The sequence below is a fragment of the Xenopus laevis genome, chromosome 7L (genome assembly GCF_017654675.1).
Source record: "Xenopus laevis strain J_2021 chromosome 7L, Xenopus_laevis_v10.1, whole genome shotgun sequence".
Classification (NCBI taxonomy): domain Eukaryota; kingdom Metazoa; phylum Chordata; class Amphibia; order Anura; family Pipidae; genus Xenopus; species Xenopus laevis.
In genome coordinates, this window is record NC_054383.1 from 83,633,505 (window position 1) to 83,661,180 (window position 27,676).

Below are 27,676 nucleotides of genomic sequence, written 5' to 3' on the forward strand. Positions count from 1 at the left end.
CATCAAGGAAGAAAGACTAATGAGAACAACTTTAATAATGTTACCAATAACCAATACTCAGGGGTATCGCTCCAGGCCTCCATAAACATGGGTGGGACAAAAAAAGGGAGACCTAACCCACAAATAGAGAGTGGGAGTTAAGCATTGCATTGTCCTGCCTAGTCTCTAGATGAGAAGCAATGCCTTTACCCCAATATATGAACGAACATAAAGGACCAACTTATGGTTATTGACACATTGGGTGTTTTATTGTTGAAACTAAGTAGCGACTACCAAAGTATTTGTTGCTTCCTGGTGATTGTAGTGGTAAAAGCCGCTTTGAGTAGCCCTTGGAAAGTGACATGTCACTGAAAAATGTGGACTACTCAGCAGCAGAGATCAAAATGACCTATAGAACATAGTTCTCAGGCATAAATATTCTCTGGGGAAATAATTTATTCTAATAATATTTGTATAACAGATGTATGCTATGATAAGAACTACAGTATGGTTATCATTTTCTTTTTGTGCGCCATTATTTCATCCTTTGCACCACAAATGCTGTATGTGTGTCAAAAGCTCAGGTAAACAGCAAGTTGCTGATGTACCATTGTCTCCGTGGTGCAAAGTTATGAAACAATGATCTCTGTATCACTCTTCTTCTCTCAGGAGGGTAGTATTACGGTATGACATGCACTTATTTGAAAATTAATGAAACCTGTAGAAAAACCAGGGTAACTGCTTATACTGCAACAATCCTTGAAAATCAGATTACCTGCTAAAAGGACAACTTTTCGAAACAAAAAGCATCACATACGCATATGTTTGCACACCCACTTTCTCGCAAATAGACTTTTATATTTATGCGGCGTCAAGATGCAATTCTCCACACACCCTGGTTTCCTAAGGTAAGCAATAACTCAGGTGTAATATTGTGATTATTATTCAACAAAGAGATTTTTTTTAATGAAGTAAAAAGAATTATCTGTCTTTCCTACTATAAGTACCAAAGGATGAGCTCAGAGGCTGCTGGGTGTAGCACAGGGAGCGGCGTTTGAATTGCTCCAGACCTTAAGAACAAGAGTTGACACATTAAAAGAGAAACTAGAGCAAATATATTTTGTAAAGGTCTACAGAACAGAAAATGAAGGGAAAGGGCTGGGAGAAAAGATGATTAGATCTGAATATATATTTGTAGATCTACATCTCACTGTACGTATATATTCACAAACACACACAGACTATTGTGAGGCAACTTCGGAAAGCTGAATTTGCCTGTGCTAGAGCAGATTGGGGGGGGCACTAATCACCTTTTGCGTCAGTAGCCTTAGTATGGTGTATAGAGCAGTATGCAAAGACAATTTGGAATTGGTCTTCGTTTTTTTTAATTTAGTTTTTTTTTAAATTATTTACATTTTTTGGTGTGTAGCATTAACCAGATTTCCAGCTGCATTCTGAAATGGGTGGAATAGGAACAAAAATAATTCAAAACCCATACAAAATAATGAAGACTGACTGAAAACTTGCTTAGAATATGACCATATAACAAACTAAATCTGTATCTGAATGATAGCGAGAGAGAGAGAGAGAGAGAAAGCACAGAGTATGCACACCATGCCTAGGAAAATATAATCTTAAAAAGAACTGCATAGATATACTGTATAGGTGTATACCAAAAAGTCCAGTAAAATACAGTACCTGTATAACTATATGAGGCTTCACCAGAAGAGACCAAACTGTCAGTACAATCCTCAGGGCTAGGAACAGAACTGCTATGTTGAGCTGCTGAAAAACATAACTGCTATAAAATGTGCCGTTCTATAATAATAAATAACCAAAAAAAGTCCAAATCATTGATCATATTGAACGTCTAGTGCCGGATTTAACATTACTTCTCTTCCAACAAGCAATCTATTTCTTGACATTCCTGACACACGAGTCTTTCCTCCAATATATTCCACACACATTTGTGCATAATCCCAATCTCTGTTCATCAAACTGCCAGTCACTCATCATCTCTACAATAGGGTTAGGTAACCATTGACATTTTGGAGAACCGAATGTTGCCTTCCACATACTGAACGCTTTCAGTCTTTTAGCTAAATGTCTAATACAGATATGTTTGCACAACATGTTCACCAACAAACATCCCAAAAGAAAAATCTACTCACCTATTGAACCATAGCCACAGGCATCATATTTAGGACACATGGGGGGCTTCCCTAAAAAATGAAACCTTAGAATGTGAGTAATTAGAAGACGAGTGAATGAATAAAAAGGAGGGTGCGTTAGAAACAGGTAGAACACGCAATAAGTTGTTGCCAGAACTGACAAGCTGCTTAAAGTGAGAACTAAAACCTTAAAAAAAGAAACTGGCTACAAAGTATCTGTGCCTTCAAAGTTGCCAAAAGAAGATCCCCATCTTCTAAAGGAGCTACTATGGAACTACTGCCATCTACAATGATGGAAATAGCACCAGGGATTCCACATGAGCCTGTGTCAATCCTTGCAGCACAACTGCACTCAAAATAAAATCAGTCCAAGTGCAGGAGCAGTCGCATGCATTCTAACGAATTGGCCACAATTGCCTTGGAAATATGGGAAATAACACTGCATTGTGGGTAAAACCCATGGCAATTATGTCAGAAAGTGCACTTTGCCCATTGAACTTACGGGTTAGTAAATGACATCTAAGGTGTAGCATTTGTAGCCTACTTCTTTTGAGCTTTAGTTTTCCTTTAATTTGAAGTGAGAGTTAAATGACTGTATTAGTAAATACAATACAATGTGAATGAGTGTGCTAGAGGTTAAATAGCAGTATTATAGTTTGCTAAACTCCCCACAGTAGGGTCTGATACAGAGATCACTCTACAACAGCTCCAGAATAAATGTGCTTTGTTATAAATCCTGTTTTCCAGATGTGGGAAAATAATTTTACAGCAGTTTAAAAGGGATATACAAGACACGTATAAAAAAAAATTGAAAATGGTGGTGATTCTCTGTATCAGTATGCATTGAACACAGTTATTGGCTAGTATGTTAGAATACCACACTTTGCATGCAACAGGGCCCTTATAGTTACATGAAGCTAACCATTCCATCCCATGATTCATCTTACCAAGTAGTGAGGCTGCCAAGGATAAAGTCAATGAGAGCAGAAAGAAAAAATAATTACCATTCATTTATATTACTCTATAATCTAACAACAGTATCTAATAGACTAAAGGGTCTAACTGTTACAGACCAATATATAGTAAAAGGGACCATCATTTTTGGATGCTGGGGCATGCAGATATAGAGATATATATATATATATATATATATATATATATATATATATATATATATATATATATATATATATATATATATATATATATATATATATATATATATATATATATATATATGTGGGGTAGTGGCAGTGCAATACGAGTAGGCTCAACTAAACACCATCACAATGTATAAACTGTTGAGCAAAAACAAAGTTACATATTCTCTGAGAAGAATGTACAGTGCAAAAGTTAATGAAAGTTGATATTAAATCAGCTTTTCAGTTCTTCTATAATTTAAATGAGGAAATGATTCAAGAGATATTGAGATATTCAGAGTTCCCCCCCGATCTCAGTTAATGGGAAAGTCACATTTCCCCATGCACTATCTTCCAGCACGCAAAATACTAGGGGGGACATGCCCCTTAATGCTCTCTTCAGAAGCACTTGTGTCCCGGGGTAAGCTGTGCGCTTCACCTTATGCCGGAATAAAAATTTGGTACATGAAGCAGAGCACAGAGTTAGGCGGTGCAGCTAGGCCTGTCCTTACTGACTGCCTGAATGATATGCAAGTTAGGGGACAGGAGGGGGTGTCTACATGCCTTTCCCTCCTACCTTCACCAACAGACCTCACCAAAACCAGTAGAAATAAACCATACTTATAAATGGGGTTTCCCTTTAACATATGCCATTAACCTTGCAATTCTGCAAATCGCTCACTCTTTATACTTCTACCTACAGGTCTCAGCCATTTGGCACACAACAAAACATCCTGCAAGCCCAAATCTTTTTCAACTCTCCCCTTTGGTGCCCCTTCAACAGGAAAAAACAAGATGTATCAACGTAATCCAATAAATTTACCTGTTTCATCATTCAATGATGATGCTGAATTCAAAAAAGGGTTTTCCGATTTCTTCTTTTTTCTATAAACAGAAGCAAACAAAAAAGAAATAATTATATTTAATTATAGTTGATATTAATTAATAGTTGAGGACAAAACTGATAAGCTATAAACTAAATATTAGGGACATTCATTTTGCTAAAAATAAACAAATGTGAAAGGAGTCTGCTTTCAGTCTTGCACTAAAACCAAATTTTTTATAACAATTAGATCTTAAAAGTCAGTCATCTCTTTTTTGCTGTAGGTGGCATGTATTATGTATATAAAGACACATAAAAAAATGCATCAATACTATTTACACATTAAGCAGTCACAGCCGTTTTAATAAATGGGCAAAAGGGCCATATGACCAGGGGCTACCAGGAAAGGGGACCCAACATCAGATGTATGGTATAACTTTTGACTGCAGACGGCAGAGATATTTTTTTTATCTGGAAAAAACAAGTGTTCCAGATATCAGATCCCACACAGTGCTGGGAGTTCTGAACTGACAAAAAGAAAAGTTAAAAAAAATTGTATAAAACAGTTGTTTGTAATTATCGAAATACTAGTAATATGACTAATCCGGGCATCTGAAAGCTTTGGAGATAGCTTAATGCTGAAATCAAACTCACACTCATATTCAAATTTGACACGATCCCAATTCACAATGGTTTATCCATGAGAAATTGGCTCCCTTGACATTTTCCCACAATTAAAGGCAAACTACTGGGAAAATTAAAATTTAGTATAAGCTTCCTTGTACTGAAGTAAGAAACTTTCTAAATACAATCAATTAAAAATTCTGAATTGGTTCTGAATAATCAAGTGTATATTCGCTTTTCCTCCCTCAGCATCTGTTTCTCTTCATTCTGTCTTCATGCAGCAGTTGGGTGTCAGATGAATGATCCAATATATCTTATAGGGGGGCTCCTTTGCTAGCAGATGTATTAGAGCTCACTCAAATAACTGATGCCAGTACAAACAAAATAACTGCCTTTTGCACAAATTCTGCAATTTTTTTTGACCACACCTATTTTTGTGGCCACACCCCATAATTACCATGTTCATTTTACAAAATTTGGCAGGTTATAAAAGTTTGAAAATATTTTTCCTTATCTAAACTGTTAAAATTACTTGTTTTCTTATCTCAAAATTGTTACAAAGTATCTTAGTTGCACCTGTTAGCTGTACTGGCCTCTCTGCCAAAAGCCAATTAAGTTAGAAACTTTGTTTCTTTTTCTGGCTGTTCAGTGCAGAGAAATGAGGACAAATGAGGGACTGCAGGTTGAGCTGTCAAAAGAGGGACTGTCCCTCAAAAAAAGGGACAGTTGGGAGGTATGCGGTACAGAATTGTTAATTGATTGTATTTAGAAAGTTTCTTATTTCAGTATGATGAAGCTTATATAAAATTTTCATTTTTGCGATTGTTCCCCTTTAAGCCTGATTTGCCACAAGTAATATGTTTTACTTGTGGTGATCCTAATGTTATTCTATGGCAAGTCATTTTTAGGAGAATTATTGCTCGCTGTAGTACAGATGTAGCCACAGGTAAAAAAATCTTGTTGTGTGCCATTACCCTTACAAAGATAAATACAAAACACTCCTGTCTGCCTTTCCCTCCGCAGCTCCACAGTCCCTATCACTTTCCAGCAAGTCATCAGGAAGGAAAGAAGCAAAAGGAACAAGCCAGGTTAAATAGTCAAGAACAATACGGGTTATCTGGCCTAGAGACAGGGTTCTAGCCTGGTAAACCTAAATACAGTTTCCTGCAACATACGGCTAGTGGAAGCACCAAAAGCAATAAATAAGGGTAAATAGTGAGGGCTATGTGTACAATGAAATACTTTGCGCCTATGAATCCTCCTTGCAGGTTAAGCAAACTACCAAGTGGAAAAATATCCAACGGCAATAACAAAGGTTGGTTACCAATTAAAGAAAGGGGATCAAATTGGAGGGCAGAAAAATGTGTAAAAGAAGCAGAGATGTGCAAAAGAGAATAGAAAAGGGGAGTTGAGTAAAAATCACTGAAAAGGGAAGATAAAGATCCAGAGTAGAAGAAAAAAAAAAATGAAAGTAGCAGAAAGGGCACAGAAGGAAAAAGGGTGAGAACAGAATGGGAAATTAAAAAAAAAACAACTAAAAAACAGGAAAGGGAACTTATTAGGAGTAATATATTATTCCCTGGGCACATGTGCTTCCCTTACCCATCCTTCTTGGAGAGAACAGAGACAGAACTTTATCTTTTACCTTTTTTGTTTTGCAATTTGCCCACTGTGTTGTGTATTGTAAATCACATGTTTTGCCCTTCAGTAAAGGGGTTAAGATTGATTTTTTTTCCAAAATATAAATGTGCTCCAGTCTGATAAACATTGAAATTGTAGCTGCTTCTCACCAATAAACACACAAACAAACAGACAATAAATCTGTTGGAAAAAAACAGTCCATTCTCCTACTTACCGATATTGCTCCCAGCAGGATATGAACATAGCCACCAGGTAGAAAGACAAAAATACACCTAAACAGAAGAGCATGCCAGCAACATAGATATTTCCTAGAAAATTACAGAAGAGATATGTTTGAAAGAAAAAAAAAATCCAACGGAAAGTGTTAAACAAAATTACACACAATTACACTAAAATACTGCGTTTTTACACATGGGTGCCACCCACAACCACATACATACTGTTTATTGCTGGGCTGACCAAGACTTCGAGATTCTTCTGACGGCTCAAATGATCAACAGGAATATCTAGAAATATACAAACAAAGGGTCAAAGGCATGAGGGAAAAGAAATAAAGTGGTTAAAAAAATCTGTGGGAAACTATAGCAACTAGTTCCCCCACTAAGAATATGTACAAAACATAACAATAAAGATAACATGGGTAAGCATCATTTTAGCTCCTATGTCTCCAATCCACATTGAAAAAATGGATACAAAATTGATATGATCATTGGGGAGGGTTAGCACAGGTTATAACATTCCCATGTTCAGTTTTTGACACAATTAAACAAGGAATCAAAGAATCAATAAAATGTTTGCCAACATAAATGTGTTGCTGGGTTTCACCCCCCTCTCACTTGTCTACCCATGAAGCTTATGATCAGTGTGGGCAGATTCATTATTGTAAATGATTCACAGAGAGGGTGTATAATGTGGGGTAAGTATAAAATGAAAACCAGACCAAAAGACTAATAATGTTCAAACTTGCCACAATAATAGGGCTGGCAAATGCCCCAATATCTTTATTTAATCATATATTATAAATAATTTGCAAGGGATGGGAAATATGAAAGAAAGAATAACATATACCTTGGTGTAAGGGAAATAAAGGCAGAGCCCCGCCACAGGCCTCATCTTCAGTTTTCACAACAACCACAACATAGAAACCACCACTGGAAAAATCCTTCCGCTAAAAAAAAAAAAAAAAAAAAAAAAAGTAGGACAGTTGGAAAACAAGTAAAAGTAAATAAAGGGTGTCAAGGAAGTCAAGCAAAGAAAAGTAAGGCTGCAGAGTATAACAAAGTTAATATAATGAACTATAACACACATTTATACAGCTCTATTAATACATTAAGATAATACAGAAATTAGAAATATTTTGTTGGTTAATAAATAATACAGAAAATGTCTACAGACCAATGTCCATACTATTATAAAATAGCATTGTTATCACATAATCCATAACCAGGTAGACTAAAGGTGGCTATTCACAGGCCAAAAAAAAGTGCTATGGGGCATATTTATCAAAATGTGAAGTTAGGGATTGCCGAAGTCCTCTAGAGTGAAATTACGCCACTCTCCATTCATTTCTATGGCATTCTGAAAGGCATATTAATCAAAGGGTGAACTTTCACCCATTGATAAATACTCTTTTATAAATCCCATAGAAATGAATGGATAGCGGCGGAATTTCAAACTAGAGGACTGTGCGACCCCTAACTTCACATTTTGATAAATATGCCTCTAAGTAGGAAACATAATGGTCCATGCATTCATAGGTCCAGTTATGGCTTCTAATGCTAATGAACTACCTATAACTAGCCTATAAAGGAACATGCAGTTTCTCAATTAGTTTCATTGGCGCAGCACCCCACTGGTTACCAGAGCCGAATTTCCGTTTTGAAAATCGGAAATTTTGCTCTACTATTGCCCCTGGACCCCCCTGCTGACATTGTGGACCCCCTCCCCTGCAAAAAAGAGAAAATATTGCAATTTGTTACCTGCACAGTGATTGCTGCTTTTTTCGTCATTGTTTGATACATCCCAATGAAGGCCACATTATTATCAAGGTCATAAACAGGACACTGCAAAGTACAGAGAAGACATGGTTAGACTAAATCCAGATGAAATGAAACATACCTCACTAGCATTGCCACATTTTAATTTCTGATATGGAATTTTCCACTTGCAAGATATACGATACTGAGCTGCTCGATTTTTGTTTTTACATGGAAATGATCTAAATTACAGCTGTTTGTTGTAAAATTTGTTTTCTGTTTTGAAAATGTATAGAGAAAGTCCACCATTGCACTTTATAATCCATTTGGCTGTTATTTGCTAAACTTTGCTTCAATATAGATACATACCATTCTCCATCCTTACTGGCTAATGAATACTTTTATTGTATCACATTACTCATCACTATGCCCAATATACCTGAGCTTTTCAGATACATACAGTCCCCTATACTGAATTGTGGTGAAGCATGCACATAAAAAAAAACAAATTTATCCCACCTGAATATCTTGGACAGAGATGACAGAACAGGGAAATGCACTGGAAGAGGAGACTTTCACAATCACAGAATCCACCCCCTCAGGAAAGAGGTACTTAAAATACTGCAAATTAAAACACACAAAATAGCATTGCTAGAAAAACAGTAAGAATACAAGCAGACGGCTGGTCGTGTAAAAAGCCTAAAAAAAACTGCCCTCCTGTGCTAAGTGTATAAAAACTTTTTATACAGCCAAGTAGAGCTGTCCTGTAAACTAGTGGTGTAACTAGATGTTACAGGGCCCCCAGGAAATTCAATCGAAGGCCCCAAAACATTGTTAAATTGAGCTATTCTACCAAGATACAGTATATTAAAATTGCTCATTAATTAGGACCTTACTGGGCCCTCTACACTCCTGGGTCCCCCTGCAACTGCAGGGTCGGCTTCCTCTGTAGTTACGCCCCTGCTGTAAACCATGAAGACAATACATTCTGGTGCTCGGAAAACTGACCAGATTCTGCAATGAAAACTTGAATAAAGGCATTTTTATACTATAAGGTGCTGTACAGATAATTTCTATGCTCAGAAAACAGAAGCAGTACAATCGACCTATGGTTGCATATAGTCTTGTCTGCCCTCCCAAACAGAACAAAATGAAACTGACCTAGAATATATTCTGCAAATTTCTCTTAAAGGGGTCGTTCATCTTTAAATTAACCATTAGTATGATGCACAGAGTGATATTCTGAGACAATTTGCAATTGGTTTACAGTTTTAATTATTTGTGGTTTCTGAGTTACCTTTAGCTTTTTATTCAGCACCTCTCCAGTTTGCAGTTTCAGCAATCTGATTGCTAGGGTACAAATTACACTAGTAACCATGCACTGATTTGAATAAGAGACTGCAATATGAATAGGAGAGGATGTGAACAGAAAGATTAGTAATAAAAAGAAGCAATAACAATATATGTGTAGCCTTACAGAGCATTTGTTTTTAATTGGGAATCAGGGACACCCATTTGAAAGCTGGTAAGAGTCAGAAGAAGAAAGCAAATTATTCAAAAACTAGAAAAGTGAAGACCAATTGAAAAGTTGCCTAGAATCTGCCATTCTAGAACATACTAAAAGTTAACTTAAAGCTGAACTACCCCTTTAAATGAAACTATAAAATAACAGAGAAGAATTTAATTCTATAACTTCCTCCTGTTTATTTCTAAATAGCCCAATATAAAATGACTTTTCTTGTAAATTAGATATTCTTTGTTACTCTTAACTAAGCTTTGCATTTACACATATACAAATATATACCATTATTAGCTAGCTTTACTCTGGGAGGCACATTTATCAAAGGTCGAATTTTGAATTCATGTGAGTTTAAACTCCCTTAAATTTGAATACAGTAGAACCCACATTTTACATTTTTCAGAGGACCAGAAAAAAATTGTGTAAAATCCAGGAAAATTTCTAATAAGGGAAATGTATTATGCTTAATATATAGGTAGGACCTCAAAGCAACAATGTAAAATGAGGGAAAATTTAAAATTAGGGGATGTAAAATGGGGGTTCTACTGTATACTCGAAATTAGACCGGGGGGTTATTTAAGAAAAAAATCTAATATCTTAAACTTGGATGAATTTTACCGACCCGAAAACTGGAATCCAATTCGACCAAACTCTCCGGAAAAAAAACTTGAATGTCAGGATGGCTACAAACATCTCCAAATTGGTCGTTGGACCTCTCCCATTGACTTATACATGAATTTGGCAGGTTTTAGGTGGCGAATAATCTAATTTGAATTCTTAAAGGGCGAGAGTTTGATAAACCTAGAAAAGCAAATTTTTTAAAAAAAAAAACCTCGAATTGAGTTTGGATAATTCCCTAGTCGAATTTGACAGCTTTGACCATAAAAAAAATTCGACAATTCGAATCTGAGTTTTCAATTCAACCCTCAATAAATCTGCCCCTAAGTGTGCTACTGGGTGCATATATCCAATAATAAAATGCGTTATGAATTCATGCATTGTGCTCTTTAACATACATGCAATTTTTTAAACCATACTACATTTCTTACAATTATATAGGCGATTTGACTTTGCAAATTTTAATATCAACAGAAAATATCTACGTGCTGTTCATATGCTCCGTTCATGTTTATTTTCTCTGTGCCCTAATTTTCTCCTATAGTCCCAACAACATAAAAGCAAAGTAACTCACTCCTGATGTTCAGGTAGTAAATGAGACTGTAATCACCATTCAGGAAGGGACTAATTTGAATGATTTTACTTTTTTTTTTTTTGTAGCACACTGTTTAAAATATGCGCTGTTCAAAGGAAAGGTAATAATAAAAATATTGGTTTCAATCCAAGTCTAAAGTTTATTAATACATGGTCTAAGAAGAGCACCGTGTAAAATTCTAAAAATATTTTTTTTCATTAAATAAAAATAATTTGCTCATTTCTAATACAGTATGAAACTGACTAAGGATTAAGTAAGAAGGAATCATGGGTGTCCTCTTTCTCTTGGCCCATACATCATTCAGAAGTCAAAGAAGGCCTCATGAATAACATGAATATAATTTGTGATAAGGAAGGGTAAAATCACATAATTATTGTTGGTTACATACTACCCAGGCTAGCACTCCTCTAGATATGCACCAGACTCAGGTACAGCTTTTAAAAGTATTGCATCTATCTTGTTCTGGTGTTCCAGGAATTATTTGCACCTGCTATAGCTGTAAGCATTTACAATACAGGAATCAAAACAATATGTCAGAACTCCTCAAGCAGTTCCCCAGGCTGATGCCAGCCCAGAGCAGCAGGTATTGGACTAGAATCAGTGGGGTGGATTGCCAAATAAGTTGTCCCCCACACCCAGTGGTTTCTTTCTCCTTTAAAGAAATTTAAGATTTCCTTCCAGGCTCTCACTTCACCTGTCTTTCATCATTCTTTACTGTGGAGTCAGTACAGAGAGTTACAAACATAAAAAAAGGAGGAACTGCACACAATGCTTAAGTTGTGCAACTGCACTGCATTAAGGAAAAGGGCAGCAAACCTTGAAATGTCTGCATGCTGTTCCACTAAAGCTTATGTAATATTATAATGAGGCTAACATATACACTGACATTTAGATGAATACAGGTATGGGATCCATTATGTGGAAACCCATTATCCAGAAAGTTCTGAATTATTGAAAGGCCGTCTCCCATAGACTCCACTATAATCAAATATAATAGAAACCCCATTTAACGTTTTTCAAGGGACCAGAAAAAAATGGTGTAAAAATGGTGTAAAATCCAGCAAAATGTAAAATCAGGAAAATGTATTATGCATAACATATAGGTGGGACCACAAAACAAAAATGTAAAATGAGGGAAACTTAAAATCAGGGGATGTACTGTAATCCAAATGTATTAGGACACATACTAATTACATCCTAATACTGCTTTCCCTTCTAATACACAAACGACTGTATGGCTTAGTCAGCTTTCTGACACTGAGAACCATAAATGGGAGACGTGTGAGTTCTTCTGTAAGGATATGAGCTATATATGAGCATATGTGTTTATAGTCACATGGGACAAAGAGCAAATGATAAAAAACCAACACATATCTCCCAGTGCGTAATTGGTATATCTCATACACATGTAGATGTAACCATAGGCAGATACATCTTCATACCTATAAATACATTATTAACCAAATGAACAGTTTCATTGACAATTGCAAATAAGTCATTTTTAAAAATGATTTCCTTTTTCTCTATAATAATAAAACAGTAGCTTGTACTTGATCCAAATAAAGATATAATTAATCCTTATTACAGGCAAAACCAGCCTATTGGGTTTATTTCAGGTTTAAATTATGAAGGCCGGGACATTCTGGATAACAGGCCCAATGCCTGTACATGGTTTAAAGTACACAGGCATTTGGCATATGGACCTGCTACCCCCTAACAATAAATAGACATAGGCTTGGAAACATCAAAGCACTAATACAAACACATCTGTGTGTTTATCTGGAATAAGTGTAATTCAAATCATTTTATTATGCATACTTCCTATCAAACTGCATTAGTACATGCCTCCATCCCACCTCCTAAATCACATAAGGCAACATACGGAATACCTCATGCTCCATTACAACACTCACATACCCATAATATCTCATCCCCATGACACATGCCACTTACCAAATCCTAATTGTCGCTCACTCACCATGCATCAAACACATTTTAGTTAAACACACCAGTCATACGCAACACCATGAAAGAAGCATTATTACGCATTCAAAGTAAAGTTATAGTACCCCTTATACAGAAACCAGTTATACAGAAAGCTCTGAATTACAGGAAGGCCATCTCCCATAGAGTATATTTTAATCAAATCATTTTACTTTAAAAACAAACAGTTTGCTTTTTCTCTGTAATAATAAAACCGTAACATTAAAGAAAATTATCTTTAGTAGACTAAAGTTATGGAGATTTAAATTATGGAAAGATCCCTTATCCAAAAAAAACCAGGACCAAAGCATTCTGGATAATAGATCCTATGCCTAATGTGCATAAAAGGAAACCTACACCCCAGTCTAACAGGGTGTACACATCCTCCACCATTTAAAGGCACACACCATAAGACGCACCTCCAACCTGGTTCAAAGGCACTCATCACACACTTTGGTGCCCACTCCAAAGAACACACCATTAAAAGAACCATACATCCCACACATCAATTGTGAGCATCACAAAAAACCCCCATCTTTCAGTGCAAATAAAATGACGGCTACTTGCATCCCAATCTAATGCACACAACTGAAACACACGTTACGAAAAGCATCATTACATTTTATTCTACTGCACTCTTATTCACAAACATAAAATATAGTCTATATCCTATGAAAAGCACTTTAATACTATTCTTATGCATTCCCTACAAAAACTCCTTGCATGCTGTTCAAGTGTTTCCCAAACAGTGGGACTTCCCATGAAAATATTGCCTGGGGTCCAGGTAGGGTGAGATTTTGGGAAAACTATTTGCTTTCCCATATACTCTGAAGGTCAACAAGATAGACATTTGGGATGAACACTTCTAGATATTCTTAGAACCATGGATGGCAGGGTAACCTTACTATCAGATAGTAGAGCCTAGACTAAATTTAAAGCAAATAAATCAAACACACCATTCAGTAAAAATCATGAAAGCATCACACACCTCATTCTACTGCACAAACCATGAAATCTGATATATTGATGTATATACCATAATGCACCATACACACCTTTCTGTTGTAAACACAATGAAAGCAGCCTTACACCACATTTGAAGGAGAATAAAATAAAAACATACATCCTTATGATATTATTAACACACACATCAGCTACATGTATTTATCACTCCTCATACAATATACCTGTGGCTGAGCAGGAGTTGCGTTAAAATTGAATGGTCCATCTGTCCTATAATAAAAAAAAGATTGTTCAATATAACCTTCTGTACACACTAAAAATGTTATTAAAATAATCACAAGCATGATTATATATATATATATATATATATATATATATATATATATATATATATATATATATATATATATATATATATATATATATATATATATATATATATATATACACACATATATATATATATATATACACACACATATATATATATATATACACACACATATATATATATATATACACACATATATATATATATATATACACACATATATATATATATATATACACACATATATATATATACACACATATATATATATATATACACATATATATATACACACATATATATATATATATACACATATATATATATATATATATATATATATATATATATATATATATATATATATATATATATATATATATATATATATACACACATATATATATATATACACACATATATATATATATATACACATATATATATATATATATATACACATATATATATATATATATATACACATATATATATATACACACATATATATATATACACATATATATATATATACACATATATATATATATATACACATATATATATATATATACACATATATATATATATATATATATATATATATATATATATATATATATACACATACACACACAAACACTATACAGTACACACACACTATACAGTACACAATTATACTATAAAATCATGAAATCCTTACTGAAGAACAAAGTTCTCTACATGTGTGACACGTAGGCGGTATGTAGTATTCTTCTCTGCCAAGGTGGAAACATCCACATAGAATGACTCCGTTTCAGCTTCTGCTCTTGTTGGTGGCTGGCATAATGTACGTCCAACATCTTGATACAAGTAATTACGCTGGTACCTGAATGGAAACAGGAAAGTGTTGGCAAAAGAAACATGTAGACACCATGCTATAGGCACAAGGTGGAGCAGAATATGGAGGAAGAGTTTAGTAAAGTAGCTCAGAGTATAAAAAAAATTAATGATATTTGACAAGATTGAGTAAAGTAGAGCACCTCTTAATTGGTTATGAAATAATAAAAAATGAAAGAAAGAACAAGACATTTCAAGACTGACAGTAGGTAATGCACAACCAGATTTGTTACGAAGAATGAAAAGGTATATCAATGCAATACGTTTCTGCATTGGCCAATATAATAATAAATAGAAATACTTACTGGCCCCTTAGCGCCAATGGCACCTGGAAGGACACCACAGCCTCCTTTTGTCTAACCACAAATAGTAGCGGTGTTGCCTTCTGATCAGACAGTACATTGACAGAAACTCTGACTCCATCTGTCTACATGTAAAACAGAGAATATACTGTAAGCAGCTCAAAAACTCCCCTATAACCCAAGCCAAAACTTTTAGATAATCCAAAATGGCTGGCAATAAAGCAAAAGAAAATTTACAACTGAAAACATTGTACTCTGCAGGCAATGGTAATAAATAAAAAAAAAAATGTAAAATGTGGGAAATATATTTTACATAAAATATTGGTTGGAACCATGCTCAAAAAAGTGTAAAATTAGGAAAAAGTTAAATTCAGGGGACGTAAAATTTAAAGATCACGGTAGTTTTTATTTATAAATGAGATTTAGTTAGGTTTCAGTGCTTTGTGTTTACATTTGTACTACGTGGCTATTTATACACATAGTAACTTATTTACAAGAAGAAACTTTACTCCACTCACTGCTGTGAAGTTAAGAAAAGAAGTTTTGCAATAAGTAGATTGATTAATTCAGCTAATAAGAATGGGAAGGACAGATGATAATTTGATCAATTCAACTGGAAAATAAAAAGAAAAGCAGTACAGACTTGTGTTTTAAAAAATGTGGGAAGGAGAGGTCTGTACTCTGTCTTTCCATCTCATATACGGTATCTTATATAGGGTATATACAGTTTCAATAGCAAAATCAAATGGCAATCAACATTTTTCAAAGGTTCTACTGTACTTTGCAACTACACACTGCATTCTACTACGATTACGTTCTGGAATAAAAAGTAGCCATAACCACAACCAGAAATATATTTTCGGCTGCTGGGGTCAGTGACCCTCCCATTTGAGAGGTGGGAAGATTCAATAAGGGAAATAATTTCTAAACTATAAAAAATAAAAAATGAAGACCAATAGAAAAGAGTAGGTTATTCTATAACATACTAAACGTAAACTCGAAGGTGAACTGCCTCTTTAAAGGGGATGTTCACTTTTAAATTAACTTTTAGTATGATGTAGAGAGAGACAATTTGCATGTGATTTTCATTTTTTCAGAACTTGTTTTTGAGTTATTTAGCTTTTTATCCAGCAGCTCTCCAGTTTGCAATTTCAGCAATCCAATTGCTAGGATCAAAATGATCCTAGCAATCATGCATTGATTTTGATACGAGACTGGAATATGAATAGGAGAGGCCAATTTTTTTGTCCCAAGGACTGGAGGGGGGGTAGGAGGGGGGTCAGTGTCCAATTTGGGTGCGCCGGCGTCAAATTCGGCCCACTGTGTTCATTGTTTGACGGCCCAGTTCAGGACTGTCCACAGCCCGGTGGTTGGGGACCCCTGATTTAATTGACATAGTGCCATAATTTGTAACTTCATATAAAATTAAATATATCTAGGGTTGCCACCTTTTTCGGAAAAAAATACCGGCCTTCCTATATATATTTAGATTTTTTCCCTATTAATAACATTGGGGTCAAGCATCATTTTTACCAGGCTGGTAAAATACTGGCCAAGGTGGCAACCCTAAATATGGCCTGCATTGTAGCTGGATAATTTGTATTCCTATCTTATTCTTATTGCTGTGTTTTCTTTCCTTCTTAGCTTTACTTATACTATAATCAGGAGTGATCCAAATCCAGTATTTAGTACGGGATTTGTCTAAATCCGAGCACTTTTGGCAGGAATCTGACTGCTTGTACTAAAAGGGTTAAAGCATATAAAAGCAGCTACAACGAAAGCCTAATCTAGTTTCAGAGACAAGTGCATTTTGTAAATACTGGTAGCACAAACTGAAATCTGAAAACCGGTTTCTGGCCTTTGGGTGGACCCGGATCCTTCCTCCAGTAATACTGTACTTGCCTGCCATTTATCAGGGAGCTGGGAGTGTCTGCAGAGAAATATATATATATATATATATATATATATATATATCTATATATATCTATATATATCTATATATATCTATATATCTATATATATCTATATATATATATATCTATATATATCTATATATATATATATATCTATATATATATATATATATATATATTTATTAACATTTATTATGGTGTAGACATTTATATTGACAATTTGTCTTCTTCCTTTTAGGAAATAAATTGTGTTTAATTATCACACATCACAATACTTTTATTTTGCTTTGTTTTTTCAAATAATGAACAAAGTGCAAGAAACAAAGAAGGAAATAAAAGGGGAAAAAAGAAAATAAGTGATGTACTCAATATTGCATCACATTTTTCAGGACGGCCTCCTGCTAAATAAGTCGGTTTCTGGCTTGAAATGGAGTAATTTTACAATTTATGCCAGAATTGTAAGGGAAGGGGGGTCAAGGGATGCCCAGTGCATATGCCTTTTTAGCAGAATATAACTGTAGCTGTAGGTAGCATCCTGGAGTAAAAGCGAAGTTGTAGGGCCCGTTAATCCTCATAGTTAGAGGTCCGGGGAGCAAATGTTTGGAAGAGCAAGCTTTTAATTTAAGAATTGCAAAACCTCACGCTAGAATATCTGACTTACCAGAAAAGTAAAATTTATAGTGCCTATATCCCTGCATTTTGGACATTAGGCTGATACATAGAAATGGACAGCTTGAGAGCATCTCTCCTCATCCAGAGTTGGAATGTCTCACTGCCATTCAGTCCTGGTTTTCTCTAGGGGAGAGGAACAGATTTGGAAAGTATCATAGGGACCAGGACAAGGGTTTAGTTCTATCTTGTCTTTGCACTGTAATAAGACTCCAGGTTGGTTTCTGCTAGGCTTACTAGCCCTAAAGTGGACCTGTCACCCAGACACAAAAATCTGTATAATAAAAGTCCTTTTCAAATTAAACATGAAATCCAATTTCTATTTTTTATTTAAGCATTCATAGCTGTTGTAAGCTCATTTAAAAATCTCAGCTGTCAATCAAATATTGTCTGCCTCTCCTCTTTGCCCATGGCATAGAGGCGGGGCAGACAATTACTTTCACTTTCAATTCAGCACTTCTTAGATGTCACTGCTCCCCACACACTCCCCCTCTCTCTTCACCATTTAATTGTGTAGCCAGGGCATGGGGATGGACATCGGGTCCCCCATTCTGGTGCAAAACAAGATTCTGAGATGATGCAAGGCTTGCCTTAATAACAGTCTCCACAAAATGGCTGCTGCCTGCTTTTTATAATTTTGAAATCCCAGACTGAAGGAAACAAGATTTAAATAATTTATATAGTGTAATTAAAGTTCATTTTCCTTGACTAATCTGATAAAATAGGATTTGGAATAATTTTTTTTGGGTGACGGGTCCCCTTTAAGAGAAATTGTATGCAGGAAGCATGGCTATACTGCAGATACCTGAAGAACACCGTGAGAGGATGACAGATCATAACATTTACAGCATGGCTAAAGAAAGTTCCAATGTCAAAGGTTTTAAGACATTAGGCACTTCACCAGAAGCTCGGACCACTGATTAAGCTTGTGTGTGCAGATCCTTCAGACCCTAATGTTATTGGAGCAGAGAAAAGTAGTAGGTCCTCCTGAAGCGATCATCGTAATTCAGTTGCTTCTCAGCCCACAAGGGGCCTACAACAGCCACACATTTTTATTTGGCGTCATTCCCTTTTTCCTTTCTTGGCTTGCACAATCATCTCACACATCTGTGGGCACACACATAGAAACTTGCCCTCTCATTACTTAGCTCTTCTAAGTGTTTTCAGCAAAAACTTGAACAGTGTTGTTAGTGGATCAGGTAATCTGACCACACTTTTATTTTACTGATTTCAATACATTTATTGCACTTTAGTACAGCTTTGCTGCCAATCATTTGCTGGTACAGGTATGGGATCCATTAATCTGGAAAGCCAGAAATTATAGAAGGCCGTCTCCCATAGACTCCATTTTATCCCAATAATTCAGATTTTTTAAAAATGATTTCCCTTTTTCTCTGTAATAATAAAACAGTACCTTTTACTTGATCCAAACTAATATACAATTAATCCTTACTGGAAGAAATGCATGCCTACTGGGTTTATTTAATGTTTACATGATTTTCTAGTAGACTACAGAAAGGCCAAGTCCCAAGCATCCTGGATAGCAGGTCCCATACCTGTAATACTGTTATTACACAGCATTACTAGTGGATCAAGTGTTTTGACCCTTAATCACACTTTATAGTCAAAAGGTTTATTCATTTTGGTTATTAATGCACATGACAAGCAAGATAATGGATCCTATACCAGCAAATAATTAGCAGCAAAACGGTACTAAAGGGGTTGTTCACCTTTGAGACAACTTTTAGGATGATGTAGAGTGATATTCGAGACAGTTTGCAGTTGGTTTTCATTTTTTATTATTTAAGGTTTTTGAGCTATTTAGCTTTTTATTCAGCGGCTTTTCAATCTGCATTTTTAGCAATCTGGTAGCTAGGGTCCAAATTAATCTAGCAACCATGCAGTGATTTGAATAAGAGACTGGCATATGAATAGGAGAGGGCCTGAATAGCTATTGCAGTAGCATACAAAGGCCTATAAAAACAAGTTTTTTAGAAATATAATTTGATATCCCTTTTCTTCATTGGCATGTGTAGAGTACCATACTACTTTTCTGTGCTAGCAAATACTGTGAGAAAATGACAATGGGCAAATTTGCACCTGGGCAGTAACCCATGGCAACCAGATTATTGCTTTCACTCTTCAACCTGCAACTGTCTGAAAAAAAGCTGATTGGTTGCTATGGGTTACTGCCCAGGAGCAAATTTGCCCAGTGTTATAAATGAGCCCCACTATGTTTAGCAAAGGATTGCTGTTCGTGGGATGTCCACTTTAGAAAAATTTTAAAAAAAATACAGTGGCATATTCTGAAATTGCAAATGTGTTGAGCCCTTGCCTTGCAAGAGTGTATTTCTATCTATATGGTTACATAGTTAATTTGGGTTCTACATTAAAGGCAATCGACCATCAAGATAAACCCTTCAGTCCATCACCAAACATTGCATTTGAATCATGCAGTGAATGCAAGTATCTTTTACGTTAATAAAGCCTTTTAAAATGTTATATGATTGCATTCTGTTGATGAATATATTCACAACACATAATTAGGAATGGAATGGCTCTTTCACTTGAATGGATGGCCTTCCTGTGTAACTCCCAGTAACAGAAACCCTTGGGCTAGCTGCCAGCTTGTAGAACAAATAAAACAACAATGAAGCTAAGGTGATACCTTCAACAGGTAACCAGAGACAGAAAGCACTGCATGGTCTCAATAGGACACAGTTCTATTGCACAGGTTAATAAACTAGAAACTGATACTGGTAAGCCACTAAAAAGAAGACAAAGAAACAGACCTTTCATTTTTCAGCCTCTCTAATTTATTAGAACAAAGATAACGCAATCGATAAAACTATTCTTATTTAGTTGTTAGTAATTATTAATAACTGATTATTACTCTCCAAATTGTGACAACTGCATTGTAGTTGAAATATTGTCAAAAACTCCATTCTAATTAAGAGCTCTCAGCTCTAGACATGGCCCGCTCCTTTAACCTCTAACATAACAGACCATCTGTTATATCATCGATATATCATAAAGGGCTAAAAGGATGGATATTGTAAAACATAGTTATTATATATGGTGAAACCAAATATTATTGGTCTCACCATACCTGAGAGAACCCCCTTTGATTTCCTAATCTGCCAACACATCATACACCCATCAATTAGGTGTGTGAGTGAATTACATTTATTTTTTCAGCTTTGACAGGTCAACTGCAATCCTAAAGAATTATAGAATTAAATTATTGACATTTTTTAACCTCATTCTTTATAACCAATGATCTGATCTAAGCAACAAGGAATCAACAAAATCATACATGGGGAGGCAAATCAAAGGTTGAATTGATCAAAAACTCGAATCAAATTTGAATCGAAATCGACTAAACAAATCAAAGTTTTTTCTCTGAAAAAATGTTCAAATTGGTCTCTGGATCTCTCTGTAACGGGCCCGAAGGCGCAGCAGTAATAGTTGCGGACCAAAGAGGAGACAAAACCAGGTTCGAAGTACAAAAGGGTTTATCCAGAAGAATCGTCAGGGTACAGGCAAAATATCAGTTCAGGCGGCAAACAACGGAGACAAGGAAACAGGCAAAGATCGGTACACAGAAAATCAGAATAAGAAATCACACCCAGGAACACAAGTCAATGGAACCTATAATTGGGCAAGGAAGAAAAGGGCAATGGGGTTTAAATAGTCCATGGCTTGGCGCCAAAATGTCGACGCGCTGGCGTCAGACGCAGACGCCAGCGTCCCCACGCTGGCGTCCTGACGCCGGCGCCCGATTCTGACGCCGGTGTCCGTTCCGTCGCCGGCGACCAATCCCAGATCGTGAAGATGCCGATGTCACAGGACAGCGCCCAGCAGGAGCCATGCGGTGGAGCAGAAGGTCGCCATCTTGGACGCCATCTTGGGTGAGTGTCATAGTTTCCATTACACTCTCCCATTGACTTATACATAAACTTGGCAGGTTTTAGGTGTAAAATTCGAATTTTTTAAAGGGCCAGGGTTTGATAAATCACGAAAATTTGAATTAAAATTCAAATCGAGTTTGGATTATTCACAATTCGAATTTAAGAGTTTTGACTATAAAAAAATTTTCATTTGTTTTTTTTCCCATAAATCTGCCCCAGAGAGTTTATTTAGGAGAAGTAATATGTTGCAACATTCAGTTAAAATAAATAGTATTTCTAAGCTATTTTCAGAGGTTAGTGATGAATGTTAAAACGTGTAGCAGCAGTGTGAGATTTTTTAGTCAGCTGCCTTATTAAGAAACAGTTATAGTTAGCCAGGGAAATAAGTGCTCAGATGCATACAACCCAGAGATATAGTGAGTACTATTTGCAAAAATGAAATATGGCACAAATAAAGTGATAGTAGCCAAGACTGACTTTTAACCTTCTCTCCAACAAACTACCATCTTATAAAAATAATGTACTGGTATGGGTAAAGACACACCAGACATTTTGTTGACTGCAAGAAATCACTTTCAGCTAAAGTCCTGTGTAGGTCTGGTTGGCAGACCTGTGTCGACTCAGACCTGCTAACCTATAACCTATCCACACAAGCCACTCAATATATCCTCAGAACTGCTGCCCTACCTGGGCCGCAAATAGAGACCTTACCTTCAGACCTTGGACATCGAAATTAGAAGTTATATCACAGTAAACCAGAAATTACATCACTCCGGAGCCTGATCAAATATGTAAGAGAAATAAAATTTGCTTTATGCCGAGGGGAGAATGAATTTGTCCTGTGCTTTAGCTGGGTTACCTACACTGCACACACAGAGGAGGAATGAGGGACTTTATACCTGAAATCGCTTTGCAGGTATTCTGCAGGTACCCAACCCCATGTAGGACTTCCAGCAAGCTACAAAACGGCAGAACATACCTTTCCATATTAATTTGCATGACCTGACAAAAGTAAAATATTCAAAACAAGTAACCCCATGAAAATGCATAAGTTATTTAAACATTTTACCTTTGGCGAGTTACGTGGATTATCACGGAAAGGTAATTTACAAACATTTTGGTGCCCGCATGGGAGGCAATTTGGCAAAGGCAACGAAATGTCCTGTCTTACTACTTTAAAGGAAAACCAACTCCAAAATTAATATTTTAGAAAAAGTTTAGATCATATTAAATGGCATATTAAAGAATCTTACCAAACTGGAATATATATTTAAGTAAATATTGCCCTTTTACATCTCTTGTCTTGAGTCACCATTTTGTGATGGTCTGTGTGCTGCCTCAGATCACCTGACCAGAAATACTAAAACTCTAACTGTAACAGGAAGAAGTGTGGAAGCAAAATACAGAACTCTGTCTGTTAATTGGCTCATGTGACCTAATAAGTATAGTTTGTTTGGTTTGTTTGAGTGCACCATGAATCCTACGATCCCAGGGGGCGGCCCTTATATTTTAAAATGGCAATTTTCTATTTAGGATTACCCAATGGCACATACTACTAAAAAAGTATATTTTTATGAAAACGGTTTATTTACATGAAACAGGGTTTTACACATGAGCTGTTTTATGCAATATATTTTATCGAGACCTATATTGAGAGAGTATAGTTTTCTTTTAATGGAATGTCTGGGCACATATTCCGCATTTGTGACGGAACAACATCTCCCAATACCCCACTGCCACCTCAGCAGCAGAAGTTTTTTTAATCTCAACCGTTTTCACATTTTCTGGAATTTACATTGTGGGAACTGAATTACCCTTGAGCAACCATCCCTTTTGTTCAAATATTTGTATTCACACTAGAGATTAAAATGCGAAGGTAAACTGGTGACATAGCCAGATGTACATAGAAAAGCAAGGATGTAACACTTATACACCACACTAAGCATTTTTACAACACAGTAAAAGTACAAATAAGACAAAAAAAACTAAATGATGAAAATGATTAAGTGTTGAATTACGCAGTAGTATGCTGGGCAGGATTTAAAAGGTAAAAGTACTAATTTAATAAGAATGAGTGCTTATAAGGGAATTACTGTTTTTTTACAGATTTAGCTTTTTCAAAGTTAATTCTGATGATCATATTCAGATCCAGTTAAAAAGCACAGTATTAAGTAAATAACCATCCCATGTACATAATACCACTTACCTTATTCCTAAGCATTGTGTGGTTGAAAGCATATATATTTTGTTGTTCGGCATTGACAGAGTCGTTGTATTCCTTATTGAAATCTGCACTCTTCTGCACAATCGTCTTGTCTTGCAAGTATGTGTTACCTCCAAGTGACAGTCCAATGGGCCATATCAACAGCAGGACACCAAATACAGGCATTTCCCAAAAGAAATCTGAGGAGGACTGCAGAGCTCCTGCTGCCCCATGCACCTTCCAACATCAGCAGAACTTCACACTGTACCTTACGCAATCACCAGGCTGTAAAAAATGAGTCACCTGAGTGAGACAGACAGTAACAGGTACTATTATTAAAATCAATAAAAATTTGTATATTAGACAAAGTATCAAATACTAGATTGCTTGTGTTTAGCTGCATTTAGCTCGGTAAAATCCAGGCAGATCTAATCACCTGGACTAAAGGCAGGACTTTACAGATCATAAAAGTGTGTCACAAACATAATGGGGCTGATTTACTAACATATTATGTGCTTGACTGCACCACTGCAGTTACCCATAACATCAGTCTACTACAAATAAGAAAATTAGAGCAAATATTGGTAACTACACTTGTACAATTTAATACTTATTTTATCATCAATGCCATTCATGGTAAGATCCACTCATTTGGTGCGGTCAGCAAACAATTGAATCTTTACCCAATTTGACCACCAACATTGTGGCATTAAAAGCCTCATACTCTTAAATGTGCAATCTCTGGCTGAAAGCTGGCCTGTGTGAACAGTGATAAACAGATGTCACTCACGGGACTGTTTACACACATGGGGAAGTTTGGTTTTTTTAGACTGACAGAGGCCATGTGTGATATCGTCATAAGCCAATTTAGCTCAGTGCAGAACAGGAACTCCCAGAAGCCTCTGACATGTCTCTTTACACAAAATAGAAAAAACAGGGCAGGACACCAACTACATGTAGGGCCACAGAACATGGGAAGAGTCTCAGTATTTTGCCACTCAGCAGGTGGGTGGCAAAACACATGGGTTTCAGTACATAACACCAAGTCTGAAGAAAAGATTGTCTTTCTTTATTCAATAAAGAAAATAAATACCTGCAATTATGACAACAACAAGGCAGTTAAAGCACAGAGATAGTCAAGTCAAAAAGCTTACAGTGGCTTTCAGGCTTTTATTGTAGATAAGCAAAAGCACTCACTCCACAGATATCCTTGGCACATTATAAGGCTGATTCTCAAATTTCTCAATATTATTTACAAGATCATCTATGAAAGAAAATAACTAATATTCCCAAATATCGCAGGTCTTTACACTACACCACAAATCCCTGATATGGGACGGTGGATGCAGAGCCAAATTATAGGAAACTAAAGGGCCAATCTTGCAGTTAAACCTTGGGACTCATCACACAAAGCAACAAAGACTATGCTCATAAAACAAGCTACTAAGTAAGGCCAAACCATAACAGACAACCCTGCCAATTAGAACAGTCCAGTAAGTGTAATCTTACCAGGCAGTGTGTACTCACTGGCTTTACATTTAGACACTACACAGAAACAATAGCTACTGTTATCAGTAAATATGCAACCATGATTCCTCCTTCACCAATGCAGAACCAGACCAAGCTCTCTGTTATTACAAAGAGAAAGGAACTGCTCAATGGATGTACAAAAAGCAACAACTTATCTGACAAAGTATTATATACATTGATTGTACAGGCCTTACCAATACTGGAGCTGGCCATCTGGGCAGTAGGGTCTGAGCCAGTCAGGCACAAATCACAAGACTTCACTAACACGGAGCTGATTTGCTCTCTTTAGTCCTAGCAACTGAGCTTCCTCTTTAGCTCTCCCTTCCTCTCAAGCTCTCCCCTCTGATGCTTGTCGAGGTCCCGGTCTGGTGCTTCCGCTAACCCGCCATATATAAGACTGTCTGTGCGAGCAGCAGCCCCTACGAATTTGTCTGCTCACTCTTTCTCTCGCATCCTATGTAGCCGGAAGAACCGAGACAACAAGGAAGGCAGGCCAGACCGTGACGTCACTAGACTCCTTAAAGGGGAACTATCGCGAAATTAATTGGTGAAAACAATCACAGCATCAAGTTATTACGTTCCCCGGCTGATACAACTAAACGCCTGCACTGTGCTTTATCGCTTCCCCTTCCGTCCCCTGACTTATACAGCAAAACAGCTGCTCTCTTCTGCCTCCTTCTACGTTCCAGACTGCTACAGCAAAATTCCTGCTGTCTTCTTTAATCTTCCCCCCTCCTTCTCCCTTCCCTGACTGATACAGCAAAACAGCTCTGTTTTAAAGGGGTTGATCACCTTTCAATGAACTTTTAGTATGATGTAAAGAGTGATTTTCTGAGACAATTTGCAATTGATTTCATTTTTTATTACCTTTGGTTTTTGATATAATCTTTTTTTTTATTACTGTGCGGCTCTCCAATGCAATTTCAGTAATATGGTTGCTAGGGTCCAAATTACCCTAGAAACCACACATTTATTATTATTATTAACAAGTATTTATATAGCGCCAACATATTGCGATTTGAATAAAAGACTAGAATATGAATAGGAGTGGGCCTGAATCGAAAAACGAGTAATAAAAAGTAGCAACAATAAATGCATTTATTTAAAGAGACCATTTTTTGATGGTTTCAGTGACTCCCATTTAATAGACCAGTAACGTCAAAAAAAACATTTTTTAAAATTTGTTAGTATGGAAAAAAAAAACACCAAGACAAATGAAACTTTAAAATCGCAAAGCCTTTATTAAGAAATAACTCACCGAAACTCCGCTTGCGCTCCTCTTCAGAAAGCAATCAGGCATTCTATTGTGCGGTGCTCAATTCCTCCTCCCTGGCTATCTCATATAAGGAAGGCAGGGAGGAGAAATCAAGCGTCGCACGATGGATTACCTGATCGCTTTCTGAAGAGGAGCGCAAACTGAGTTTCAGGAAGTTATTTCTTAATAAAGACTTTGCGATTTTAAAGTTTAATTTGTCTTGGTGTTTTTTTCCGATGTATACTAACAATTTTTTTTAAAAAGATTTTTGATGTTACTGGTCCTTTGAAAAGTTGGAAAATGCAAATAATTCAAAGAAAAATGAAGACCAATGGAAAATTCTATAACATACTAAAAGTTGGTTAGTTCAGTGCTTTACTTTATGCATTGAGACTCTTGAGAACTGCACGTGGTTTAGTCTCAGTGTATAAAGAAAAGCAAATGTGCGGTAGGGAACAGCAAAGTAATCTTATGAGCTAACAAAGCTGACTTTACACATGCCTGAGGGGGAGGAGTTGAAGGAGAAAGCAGGAGTTTTGCTGTATCAGTCAGGGAAAGGAGGAGGGGAAATGGTAGAAGGACAGTGCAGGAGTTTTGTGTGAGTCTGTTGGGTAACTGAAAAAGAAGTTAAAGGGTTGCTGTCACCATTTCA

At 36.2% G+C, this 27,676-nt stretch overlaps 1 protein-coding gene across 7 annotated transcripts in view; it reads right to left on the reverse strand.

Moving 5' to 3' along the window:
* Positions 1 to 26,414, reverse strand: part of sidt2.L (SID1 transmembrane family member 2 L homeolog) — a 36,581-nt gene extending 10,167 nt beyond the window's left edge. Inside the window, exons 1-15 of one of the 7 annotated variants that reach the window (XM_041569275.1) lie at positions 25,964 to 26,413; positions 24,243 to 24,524; positions 15,547 to 15,668; positions 15,066 to 15,230; positions 14,256 to 14,301; positions 8,873 to 8,974; positions 8,357 to 8,440; positions 7,446 to 7,545; positions 6,818 to 6,883; positions 6,592 to 6,685; positions 4,113 to 4,174; positions 3,098 to 3,109; positions 2,151 to 2,201; positions 1,678 to 1,764; positions 987 to 1,049 (exon numbers count right to left, since the gene is read on the reverse strand). In XM_041569275.1, coding sequence (XP_041425209.1) covers positions 987 to 1,049; positions 1,678 to 1,764; positions 2,151 to 2,201; positions 3,098 to 3,109; positions 4,113 to 4,174; positions 6,592 to 6,685; positions 6,818 to 6,883; positions 7,446 to 7,545; positions 8,357 to 8,440; positions 8,873 to 8,974; positions 14,256 to 14,301; positions 15,066 to 15,230; positions 15,547 to 15,668; positions 24,243 to 24,425 — 1,237 coding nt within the window. In that variant the 5' untranslated portion in view covers positions 24,426 to 24,524; positions 25,964 to 26,413. Of the gene's footprint in view, positions 1 to 986; positions 1,050 to 1,677; positions 1,765 to 2,150; positions 2,202 to 3,097; positions 3,110 to 4,112; positions 4,175 to 6,591; positions 6,686 to 6,817; positions 6,884 to 7,445; positions 7,546 to 8,356; positions 8,441 to 8,872; positions 8,975 to 14,255; positions 14,302 to 15,065; positions 15,231 to 15,546; positions 15,669 to 24,242; positions 24,543 to 25,963 lie in introns of all 7 variants that reach the window. The other 6 variants (XM_041569276.1, XM_041569277.1, XM_041569278.1 and 3 more) reach the window with 6 other exon arrangements.
* Between the last annotated feature and the right edge of the window lie 1,262 nt (positions 26,415 to 27,676).